At 40.4% G+C, this 12,595-nt stretch overlaps 1 protein-coding gene across 1 annotated transcript; it reads left to right on the top strand.

The window, feature by feature from the left end:
* The first annotated feature begins 2,461 nt into the window (after positions 1-2,461).
* Positions 2,462-7,371, top strand: LOC103187502 (EEF1A lysine methyltransferase 3). Its single transcript, XM_007907029.2, has 4 exons — positions 2,462-2,520; positions 4,071-4,310; positions 5,167-5,278; positions 6,655-7,371. Exons 2-4 carry the CDS (start codon positions 4,158-4,160, stop codon positions 7,065-7,067), a joined length of 678 nt encoding a protein of 225 aa, XP_007905220.1. The 5' UTR covers positions 2,462-2,520; positions 4,071-4,157; the 3' UTR covers positions 7,068-7,371.
* The last annotated feature ends 5,224 nt before the right edge of the window (positions 7,372-12,595 follow it).

Here is a 12,595-nt window from a genome sequence, read left to right as displayed (position 1 = left end):
TTGTCAGTCACTGCAATTAGCTGCTGTGTTTCGTCCACAAAATATAGTCAATTCACTTTACAGTATATTCTGTGAAGCTCTTTGACACATCTCAAAGACGTGATAAGGCGCTATATCAAAACATAGTATATTATTATTAAAAGAATGGATGTTAGTATTTCTCCTTGAGCTCCATTTTCCCTGTGGCTCACAAAACGCTTAAATATAGACTTAATGTTGAAGCCATTTTAATTATATTCTTTTAAGAACTGTACAAAAGCTTCAAAAACTGAATTCAACAATTTGCCAAATTCTAGCTGCTTAAAACTGGACCTGGGTGAATTTTTCCTCAATTGTGTGCCAATAGTCCAGGTTAACATTAAGTTTATGTAGAGGGCTCGCTGGTCAATATTGTGTCACTTCCCTGCTTCGGCACATTTAATTCACTGGTCATTCTGAGGACATAGGAGAAAAAGTAGAAACACAATATTCTAGCCTTCAAGTCACATTTGCAATAGTGTTTGCATTTTTGGGGCAAGGAACCTTCACTGATGTTTTGAGGGAAGCTTACGAGATCAACAAAATGGATATTTTAAACATGTGCATGGGGTATTGTGTTAATTGCATACCGACAGAGTGCAAACCTTAACTTTCTTCATCATTCTTCATTATTGGCTTGTTTAAAGTTCTTCCCCTTTTTCTGATTTTTCTCTACATTTTCAATTACAATTCTGACGTGCTCACCAAATCTAAGTCTAGCAAGCTTTCACACTAATTGTCCAGCTAGGACCACTCTACCTGTTAGAGCTTTGGCTTGCAGGGCTAACAGGAGCTAAGTGGGATGATTCCCTGCTCCCAATGACTGGTCTACCCTTCCAGGTCTGGCCAAAGAGGCAGCCGGGAGTGCCCTACTTTTGCCCACAAAACACAGTCATTGGACTTTACAGTATCCCGTGAAGCACTTTGAGACAAACTCCCAACATAAACGATGCTGTGGCAAATGTAAGGATTATTATTTATCATTATTACTGAGATCAACAGAGAGGATTGACTTGACTTGAGTATTCTGTTGCCAGGCATCTTTAGCCCCAAAAGAGATTCCTCTCACCCACCCCTCCCCTCCTCTCAGCACAGCCCTGAACTACGTGTGGTGACCTGAGTTAAAACTGTTAATATAACCTCTAGAATCCACCCTCCAACGGCTTCCTGAATTACCTGCACCATATTATCATGACTTGCTATCAGTAAGTTCATGTAGTCATCTGGCTTGATGCCTCTTTGATTTGAGTACCAATCAATAGAAATATTTTTCAATAGATTCTCTATTTTTCATGAAGGTATTGCAGTGAATTATCACATCAATATAATAGCATATTAGTGTCTTAATATGCTGGATGGGTTAATATCTACATAATTATATCAATATATCAATTGTAGTCTAATTATGAACTCTATGTTATCATTTTCTATATGATAAGCACCACATATGGAATCTTGAATTCAACGCAGTTGCCTATAATATTGTGGATAGAATTATTATTGGATGTGATATGGGGATATGAATCCAGCATTTATCCTCTGTTCTATTCAAAGTGATTATTTTAACTGTGATGCATTCTTCATTCAATTCATTCTGTGGAATATAATTCCGACCATTTGATGACTAACAGATATGTTAGTCACCCAATAATAATTCTTGCATTTGATATCTCATGTCGTTGAGACATCTAAAGCGCTTCACAGGATATACTGTAAAGTGGAGTGACTGTGTATTTTGTGGGCAAAAAACAGCAACCAATTGCCCACAGCAATGTCCCACAAACAGCCGTGGAGTGAGTGACCAATTTTATTTTGGGGGATTGTTGGCCAGGACACCGGGAGAGAGGAACTCTGTTCGCTTTTCAAATAGTGCCATGGGATCTTTACCATCCACTTGAAAGGCAGATGGGGGTCTTGGTTTAACGTCTCATCTGAAGGCCGATACCGCCAACAATGAAACACACCCCCAGCACTGCAATGGAGTGTCAGCTTAGACTATGTGATTCCAAGTCCCAACGTAGAGCTGGAACCCAACCCACAACCTTCTGACCCAGAGGTGAGAGCGTTACCATTGAGCCAGGCTGACAATCTCCCTAACAGCTATAGTTGATGAGAGGGAAATAAAATAGACAAGGGGCCTATCGCAATATAACCCAATTAGGACCACAGTATGATGCTACGAATTGTCAAATGTTAAATTCTCAACTTTGCCAGCGAAAGAAAGCTAAGTCTATTAACCAGTGCAGAAGCAAACATCAAATATATCTTTCATAAGTCTGTCCAAATGACAGAATCCCCCCCCACACACAACATGAATGACATCAAACACTGCTAGTTTGTATTTTATGCTCTCTCGCGATGTTGACTAGTCGGTCAGGTTGTGATAAGGAATTGCTACGAGATGTGGTTGGGTTAAAAGGCTCAGCTCCACTGTATGGACACTCAGCAGTCACCACCGCACTTACGCACACTGAAGAGAACTCAACACTGCTCAACATTTACGTAAGTTTGGGATTTTCATCTCCACGAATCTTCTCACTGAAGTCAACTGTTTCTCATTCCTTTCCTGTCTCCATACAGGGCAGGGATTTTTGCTTCTCCTTCCCAATGTCTTACCTCGAGCTGTTTCTCTTGGTCAGGACTTTACAAGTGTTTTCTATCTGCTCTATACCAATGCCTTATGTAGCTTTCCAGCCCTTCTCACTTGGTCTCCAAACCTATTCACCTCCTCTGCCAATTCTTACCTTCTCCACATCTCACATTTATCTCTTTGTCTTTTTTTTAATAATTCACCTTAATTATAAACAGAACCTGCTGTCTCATGGTAAGAGGATGATTCAATGTTTTTTAAGCACTCCGGGATGCTACACCGCATGAAAGGCGCTATATAAATGCAAGTTGTTGTTGTTGTTTCTAACTACAGTGTTTCTAACTGTTGTGGAGTCCTGTAGCTCAGTGGTTAGAGCACTCACCTCACAAGCGAGAGGACCTGAGTTTGATTCTCAGCAGGGCGAAACCTTGGGCAAGTTTCCTTACTCCACATGCTGATAATAATTCCTCAAGAAAGAAGACAATAATAAATTGGTGACTTCAATCCACGACTGTCTATGGGACACTGCTGTGCGCAATTGGCTGCTGTGTTTCGCCCACAAATACATAGTCGATTCACTTTACAGTATATTCTGTGAAGCGCTTTGAGATGTCTCGAAGACATGATAAGTGCTATATCAAATGCAAGGATTATTATTCTTATTATAATCTTTAGAGTTAATTTATTTTTTCTATCATCCATGCAGCCAGTGAAGGATGAAAGGATGAACATCTTTGTCTCTGTGCACCTCTCGGGCTGAGAGTTTTATCTTCCAATTTTCAGCAGTGTGTCTGTCTCCTTCTCTCCTTCAACATTTCCTGTTGTTGGTACTTTCTGGCTTTCACTAATTCCTTTCTTTCCCTTTTGCTGCTCAACTCAAGCACTCTGAGACATGGCCCCGTGTGAAGGGCGCAATATAGATGAAAGTTGTTGTTGTTGTTGTATGCCTTCTGATCAATGTTTTTGTCTGTCAATCATCTCACTATCTCAATATATAACCCGAGAAACTTTTTGAAAAGAGTTTAGCACTGTAGCTCTATTTAATCAAACTATTAATGGTGAATTTCAATTCCTCGGCTGATAAATTGAACAGTGACTACATTTTTAAAAAAAGATTTTTATTTATTGCTGTAAATGCTGTCTCTGGCAATGTGTTTCCATATGAAGTTCCCAAGATTTGTACTGTATGAAGTGAAGTCACTTCAACGACTTTGTGTGGGACCAAAAATCTTTAGTTTTGGGGGTGAATTTCCGTTTATTACTTTACATATTTCAATACTTTAAGAATCATCACAAAGCGCACCTGTTTGGCCACACAGTGAATTAACCATGCGTTTAAAGTTAATTTAAGTTAAAATAAAGTTACTTAGACTCCAAGGTGTGTGAGGTATTGAGCTAAAGATTAGGAAGACAATGCCCTCTATTTACGATTCAATTTTATAAATGTTGTTTCTTGATTTAGGAGTTAATAACTCTCACCTCATCAAAAACAAATTGATACAAATCCATCCCGGAAACTCAGGACTCAGGACAACCTGCTACAGACAGCATGACCACTGCCCATTCTGACAGCAGCTCCGTCAAAGAAGAGAAATACACCGGTCGCATCATAGAGGATTGCTATGAGTTTTGTGGCCATAAATTAAAGATCACTCGGATGATCGGTGCTAATTTGCAGTTTTCGTCCACGATTTGGGAAGCAGTAAGTCTGATCACTTATGAATAATAATCATTGTCATTGATCCAGCCCCTGGAACCTCTCAAAGCGCTGAACCCAGCTTCTGTAAAGTGATTGTGAAAAGGAAAATGAATCCTCTATGTCCATTCTCCACCTCATACTCTTCCTCCCTGATTTCCATATCCTTCCCCAAACCCACCTGTTTGACCATAATTTAGGAAACTCTTTCCTATCCCTTCCACACTGCATGGGTTTCCACTGATATCTCTGAAGCCTTCAAAACGTTTTCCTACTGGAAAGACGCTACATATGCACGCATTGCGTTTTCACCTTCTCAACACCCCTTTAGTGAAAATACTCAACAATTGTTCTGTATGTTTTGAAACTCAATGTATTGCATTTAGTTTTTCAATGCACATTTTGCTTCGAACATGACACACTTTTGGAAACCCGAAAACAGATTGGTACAAGAAATCTGGTCAAAAGAATCTGTCACGGAGTGGCTCGACCCACTGTTTGACATAGAGCATGTTTCTTCTCCTGCCACCTCCTTTACTTTTTAAATGCACACCATATTAAATAGTAACATAGGAACAGGAGAGGCCATTCAGCCCCTCGAGTCGGTTCCACCATTCTATTAGATCATGGCTGATCTGTAACTCAACTGAATATTAAAAGTTTGATAGAAAGACTTGCTGTCCTATTAGTGAGCCAAAGGCATCAGAAGCGGCACGGACACACTCTTTCTTTCCTTGTCAAGCGTGACAGTGTCCAGACTGGATATTGTGGCACTCACAAATCCTGTTGTTTGCTGGCCAAACAACGTTTCCTCCATTCCTACAAGACGTTTCCCAAGTGAATTTGAGACATGTTTTTTCAGGGTCTCATCCTTTGTCGGTACTTTGAACAACAGAAGATGAACTTCTCCGGGAAGAAGGTGATTGAACTGGGCTCTGGCACTGGAATTGTGGGCATCTTAGCAGGCCTGCTGGGTGAGTAGAAAGGACAAAGTCAATCAACTAACTTTGTTAATTAGTGATGCAAAAAGAGAATAGGGTGATCCAGGTTTGTGCCCTGTGGCGAGAAAAGTTGCTATTATGCAAATGAATGGTGATTGTGTGATGTAGACATGCAGGAGATGAGTGAGGAGAGGGATGAAAGAGAGATAGGGTTGAAAGTGTGGAGGTAGGTGTAGGATCAGACCAGAGGTGGAGAGGATGGAGGGGGGAAGGAAGGGAGGTGTTGCCAGTGGCAGTGGCAGAAGAGTGGATCCTCTCAATTTTGAACCTAAGGAAGTGAAGTACCCTCATCTCCTGGCATTGGAGGAGAGAATGGGCAGAGCATGGGGAAATGGGCAAGTGGGGTAGGTAGTGGTGGTGAAGAGGAGCCTGGGGTTGTCTTTGGCCTCCAGGATGATTTGGATTTGGCTGGGGTGATGGTGGAGCAATAGTTTCTCTTTGACCGAGCCTTCAGCTCCCCTCTCGACTCTCTTCCCCCTCCTCGCTCCCTCCCTTCCCTCCCCTCACCCTGACCATTTCCCCCTCCTTGCTCCCTCCCTTCCCTCCCTCACCCTGACCATTTCCCCCCTGCTCGGGTCATGACCCAACTGTGCAGCGCCTTGGGACGTCCTCCTGACGTGAAAGGCGCTTTATAAATGGAATCTTGTTGTTGTTGTTGTTGTTGTTTTGGTGTGGTCCAGCCAGCTATGGTTGTGGTCCATCAGGTTGGACTTAAGCCACATGGTGTTCATGACACTTACCTGAGAAACGATGAAGGGAGGCGACTGTTCTACCAGGGAGATTTGCTGCAGAAGGAAATAGTGTGGGAGGTGCTGTCTGGAATATGTGTGGGGGGAGTTATACAAGAGGATGAGAAAGGAGGATGGTCATGTCAGACAGAAGGCAGGAGATCAGATAACTAGAGGGCAGCAGAGAGCGAGTGGGGATAAACTAAATGCTCAGAGCAGAGGCTGGGGGAAGATAGAAGGGATGAGATGTCAGAAAAGCAACATGCCAGAAGGTTTGGGAAACAATAGATTCTGTAAAAGTTTAAAGAGAGATTGGAAGAATGCCGATAGTGTGAGGTCTTCTAACGGAAAAATTCCAGAGGAGTAAGGCGATAGGTGGAGCAAGGACATGGAGATGGGCATAAAACATAAATCGTGATATATAAATTGCGTTTTACAATAATAATGAACTTACATTTGATTCAGCACTTTTCACATTCGGAGGGCGTCTCAAAGTGCTTCACAAGACTCAATTGTAAATTCTAGACTGTTTATTCTGTTGGTCAAAATGGCAGCCAATCTGTGCATATCAATGGGCCATAAACAGCCATGAACTGAAAGGACCGTTTTTTTTCCGTTCAGGTGGAGAAATGACACTAACCGATCGAACTCGTACTTTGATGCAAATAGAAAAGAACATCTCTGATAACTTCCCTCCTGCTATGATGAATCGTATTAAAGTGGCCACTCTGAACTGGGGGGAAAATCAGACTGAGTTTTCTACTAACTATGATTACATTATCGGCTCGGATATTGTGTACAGCCCTAGCATATACCCCTGTCTTATCGCCACACTGAAGCATCTCAGCAACTCAAACACCATCATATTCATTTCGACCAAAATGCGCAGGGTGCTTGATGCCAATGAATTTCATGAAAAGATGTTAACTCAGGATTTCAACTCTGAGCTTGTGCTTAGAGATGAAGAGGATGACGTCAATGTGTACAAAATAACCAAAAAATGTCCAGGTAGCAATGCTCAGGCACAGTGTTAGGGAGTGACATGTCTGTCATTTAATTTAGCTCCAGATAGGTGAGTCTCAAAATCATTAGTCTTAGAAACTAGGCAGTTCAAATGATTTGTTAACATTCTGGAAGCTATATTTCCCCATCTTTCTCCTATCTTGTCCTTAAGACTAGTCCATGGGTACAGCTTTACCGGTGGCTCTCAGTCACCATTGATTCCAGTATCTCCTTCAACGCCAGAAATCAGAAAACCAAAGTATTAATGTGCTTTGAGCCAACAGCCAATTGTGTTATCCTTGTGTATGTAGAAAGTATGAAATAAAAAAGTTGTTGAATTCTAGCTTTGGTATTCTGATGTCAATTACTGCTATAAACCTGCCATGTCTTCAGTATATATTTTATTTGCTTTTGGTCTATTGTCACTACTGCTTACAGCTTTCTGGTGCCATAAATGTCACTTTGGAAAGCTTTAGAACCTCTGAAGCTGTATTGGTTTTGAATATGTAAACAGGGGTAAAGTATGATGTCTCTTGTGTGTCAGCCTGGCTCAGTGGTAGCGCTCTCGCCTCTGAATCAGAAGTTTGTGGGTTCAAGGCCCACGTCAGGACTTGGAATTACACATTCAACACTCCAATTCCGTTGCTAGGGTGTGTTGCGTTGTCGGAGGTGCTGTCCTTCGGGATGAGTCGTTAAACCAAAGTCCCGTCTACCTGTTCAGGTGGACGTTAAAGATGCCATGGCACCATTCAAAAGGAGAAGGGAGTTTCTGTCTTCTGGTGTTCTGGCCAACAATCCCCCCAAGTGAAATTGGTCACTCACTCCTTGGCTATTTGTTCCACCCACAAAATACAAAGTCAATCCACTTTACAATAACAACTTGCATTTATACAATACCCTTCACGCGGGGTAGAGTCCTGGAGCTACTTGCATACTTTACAGTATATCCGGTGAAGTGTTTTGAGATCAATGACATAATAAGGCTCTCGAGCAAATCCAAGGGTTATTATTATTATTATTATTGCAATACAACTCTTGTTCAAATTGTTCAATATAGCTTGACTGCATTGTATGGGGGATTCAACAATAACATAAAGGCTCTAAATAATTAAGCTAAACTATGACAGGATTTATGATGGTGATGACTCCTGTAGCTCAGTGGTTAGAGCACTCACTTTGCAAGAGAGAGACCTGGGTTTGATTCCCGGCAGAGTGAAACCTTGGGCAAGTTTCCTTACTCCACACGCCTGATAATAATCCCTCAAACAAAAAAACAACAAAAAAAAAATTGTTAATTTCAAACCACGACTATTTGTGGGACACTGCTGTGCACAATTGGCTGCCGCATTTCTCACACAAATATACAGTCAATTCACTTTACGGTCTATTCTGTGAAGTGCTTTGAGATGTCTAGAAGACGTGAAAAGCGCTATATCAAATGCAAGGATTATTATTATGACTCAGCTCAGAGCTCAGAGAATGAGACTGCAATGATATGTTGACACGTTTCTTTGTGCATCCAGATGTCTCGCTTCCTGTGGGCGGGTCAAGGTGTCACAATGTGCCATCAATCAAAATATTAATCATAATAATCCGCCTTACATTTGATATAGCATCTGTCATCTTGGGAGGTCATCTCAAAGCATTTCACAGTTGACACAAAGTGTAATAAGTGTGTATTCTGTAGGGGAATGTGACAGCTAATTTGTGCCCAGCAAAGTCCCCAAAACAACCATGGAGTGAATGGCCAATTATTCCTGGGGCAGCACACCATGTTTAAGAATATCACAACCTCCTGACTCAGAGCAAGAGGACAGTACTACTACCCACTGGGCAATCAATCTCTATCCATTAATCTACAACAGACTCAGGCATGAGGCAAAGACAAATTACCTGTGGTAGTAAGATTTGGGAACCATAGGTCCAAAGTTGCCTGTTTTCCCAAGCAGACTACACTTGCCATATGTCGTCACTCAAATTACTTATATACTGTATCCCAAAATATTATTCTCATCATCAGTCATGCCAACCTGTGCCTAATACTCTCCAGAATTATGTAATCATGGTACATGATTACCTCCCCTGGATACTTCCCCTCCAGGAAGAGATGCATTCCAGACACAGGGGAATGTCAGTGTGTAGGTGGTATACATATATGAAATCTGAGTTTGGATACTCTTATACATGTTGATGGGTTTCTGCAGGTCTCAGTCACCCGGCTGACCAAAAGTGCCCAAACGTACATCCATTCCCAGGAAACCATTCATCAGCTTCAAGAGGAGAGTCGAAAATGGGAAAATGAGACAATAGTGTTGCAATATTAAATATTTTAATTGTTTTAAAAGGTTATTATGGAGGAACGTCTCACAAATCCAGATATAAATAGACATTCCTTTATTTACATAACTGCGGAATTTCAGTATCTGGACACTTTTTGGTCATTCTGTACAAGTTGATATCTAGTTCATTGTCTCTGGAAACAATTTCAGAATTAAAATACTTAGTCAGTAGATTCACATAAGCCTCATCAACTATGAATTTGTACTTCATCTCTGAAGAAAGGTAAATGATAGTGTTTCGGCTGCTCAGATGAAGCAGTGTCTGTAATAATAAGGGAAAACTAATCTTAGAGTATATAATATCCGAACCCAAGATGAAATCAAAATCACTTGGATAGCATTTCAGTTCTTTTCCCCAGGCAAGTTCTCGGACCTTTGCTCGATGTATCTGCTCGGGTGAGATATTGGTTGTTACATTTCTTGCTATTTGATGCAAAACAGGAAGTTGGTCTGTCAAGGTCACATCTCCACCTGGCAAAAGAAAGTTTATGGATCTTATACTCTCATCACAGTTGGGAAAAAAAAAGAATCCTCCAAAGGAGAAGTTTAACTTTTTGGCAACACATTTTGTGGACATGCAGTCCATTGGAGCAACTGATGGACATTTCCATGTACCAATGGGAAACCTCACATGCTTCACAAAAAAGCACAAGATTTGGGAAGAAGATTCTTCAGCCCATTTGATCTCCTCTGACCATATTTCCTTTTCCATCACAAATCATTTGGTTTTAAATCGATCATTAAGCATCCATGAATTGAAGAGATGGAAATCCTATATATACCTAGGTAAATGGCCTAGAAACTAAGCTATATTAAGTTGCTGCATGTGCAAGTTGGTAATCTGAAGCCACATGTCTGTCAGACAGCAATGAACATGACAGCTGCTGGAAGGCATTACGTGGAGTCCAAGTTCATGAACACATGATTGTATATCCAGTGCCTGGAATCCACCTTTATTGGTTTGCAGAGAGGAAAGCATTTGCTGCTTAAACTCCACACGTCCAAATAGTGGAACCATCATTCAATAGGAAAGGGCATGTGTCCAAGCTGTGGGTAGGAAGATGGTGACAATGCTCTCATGCATTTCATGCTGAGCTGTGTTGTCCACCAAGAAGCTCGCAGGAAGTTCTTGGTAGCTTTGGGTCTCAAAGATGTGATAAGATGCTATATCAAATGCAACGATTATTATTATATTATTATTATTATTACCTGCCATGCACCTAGTGAGGGCTCAAACCTGTCCTTGTCAGGTGTCAAATGAGCAACTAGTGACTATCCACCTTGGGGGAAGTAAGGAGTGATTTCTAGGAGCTGACCTGGCTCCAAGGTAAGTAATTAATTGCATATAAGTGTTTAATTCTTACTGTATCCTTGATATGGTAAGAAATTTTGTAAGAAATTCAATACAAATCATTGCAGCACCCAGAAACTCCAAAGCAATGTTTGTATAATTGGAGGCTTGTCACAGCAACCATCAGGTGTTATTTTCCTCTCACACATAATTCATTAGACTTTGGCTTTTGAACTCACCTAACATGACTGCTAAAATCCCCACAATTCCAGTGCCGGAACCCAGTTCGATCACCTTCTTCCCAGAGAAACTGATCTTCTCATTCTCAAAATACTTACAAAGATGAAGACCCTGGGGAAAAACATGTTGAAAACTGTTTAAACATCACCTGAATGACAAACAAAGACTGGTCTATATGTGAATGATGACTTTGTCTCTTCTCGCCCACAAATATATAGTCAATTCACTTTGCAGTCTATTCTGTGAAGTGTTTTGAGATGTCTCGAAGACGTGACAAGGTGTTATATCAAATGCAAGGATTCTTCTTCTTTTTCTTTGAAGTGTAACCTTCCTATTCTTTGACCACCTTTCTATCCAAACTGCAACATTTCTCCCTCTTGGATGTGTTCTGTTTCTCCACCAGTCTTCCATGTTGTTGACTTAAATCATCATTATACCGACACTGAGATAATCAAGCTCATCAATGTGGCACTCTACATTAATTGATTGATTGATTGATTGATTGATTCACTCATTCATTCATTCATTCATTCATTCATTCATTCATTCCTTCATTCATTCATTCCTTCATTCATTCATTCATTCATTCATTCATTCATTCATTCATTCATTCATTCATTCATTCATTCATTCATTCATTCATTCATAGTATCACCTTTATCTACACTATCAGTTACCACTTCAATGTGAAAGCCAGCGTGCCCAAATAAGATTTACTTTGTGATCTCTGAATGCTTTGAGCATAAAAGCGGTGAAGTTAGTTTCAAAGACATTAGAAAACAAATAATTTTGAAAGATCCACAAAGAAGTTGGATTTTTCCATAATAGAAAAGAGTACAAAATAATTACAAAATGTTCCTCAATCTAAAAACCTTTGCAGGTACACCTGTACTTACACCTTTCCAGACAAAATGCGACACTGTCATTACATCGTCGTACTTCGTCACGATATTCAAATTATGGCCACAAAACCTATAGCTGTGCAGCAGTGCGTTTGAGACATGCTGAGGTGAAGCTGTGGAGGAGCATTCTGCCATCTTCTCCAATCCTTGTCTACAAGTTGATCTCTGGCAAGTCCTGTTCTTTTTGGCAGACAGTAAGAATCCAAGATCAACACGAGGAGCCAAAAGGACAACATCAGCTAATTTATTGTTAGAAAATAAAATGATTGTAAAATAATCATATTAAAATGCAAAGCTGTATTAGCCAATCATTACATTTGTATTAACAACAACAACAACAAGATTCCATTTATAAAGCGCCTTTCACGTCAGGAGGACGTTCCAACAAAACAAAACAGCCAAGTATATTTTGATTTCGCCTTTAAAATCAAACTATTCCTCATGAACTATTCATCGCCCGTCTTTGGATTACCCGGTAATTGTAAAACTGTTAGAGATGTGCTTATTGGACTATGTTATGGCGTTTGTCTAAATCCATACAGTTAGTATAATAATAATAAAATAATAATTATAATAAGTGATATAAACCAAATTCCCAAATTATAACCCTAGCTGCAGCTCATTACATCCTTTAATTATATAAATAAAATATCTCATCGCCTGGTTGGGTTGAGCACGGCATCGAGATAGCAATGAGAGGATGCATTGTAATCGAAAAATGTCAAACTCACTTGAAAATCTTCAGTGGTTTTTCAATGATCGTCCACTTTCCTCAGTCCAGCCAGATG

Source organism: Callorhinchus milii, unplaced genomic scaffold (genome assembly GCF_018977255.1).
Source record: "Callorhinchus milii isolate IMCB2004 unplaced genomic scaffold, IMCB_Cmil_1.0 Scaffold9, whole genome shotgun sequence".
In the NCBI taxonomy this organism is placed as follows: Eukaryota; Metazoa; Chordata; class Chondrichthyes; order Chimaeriformes; family Callorhinchidae; genus Callorhinchus; species Callorhinchus milii.
The sequence above is the reverse complement of the archived record's forward strand: the minus strand, read 5'-3'. Positions and strand labels throughout refer to the sequence as shown.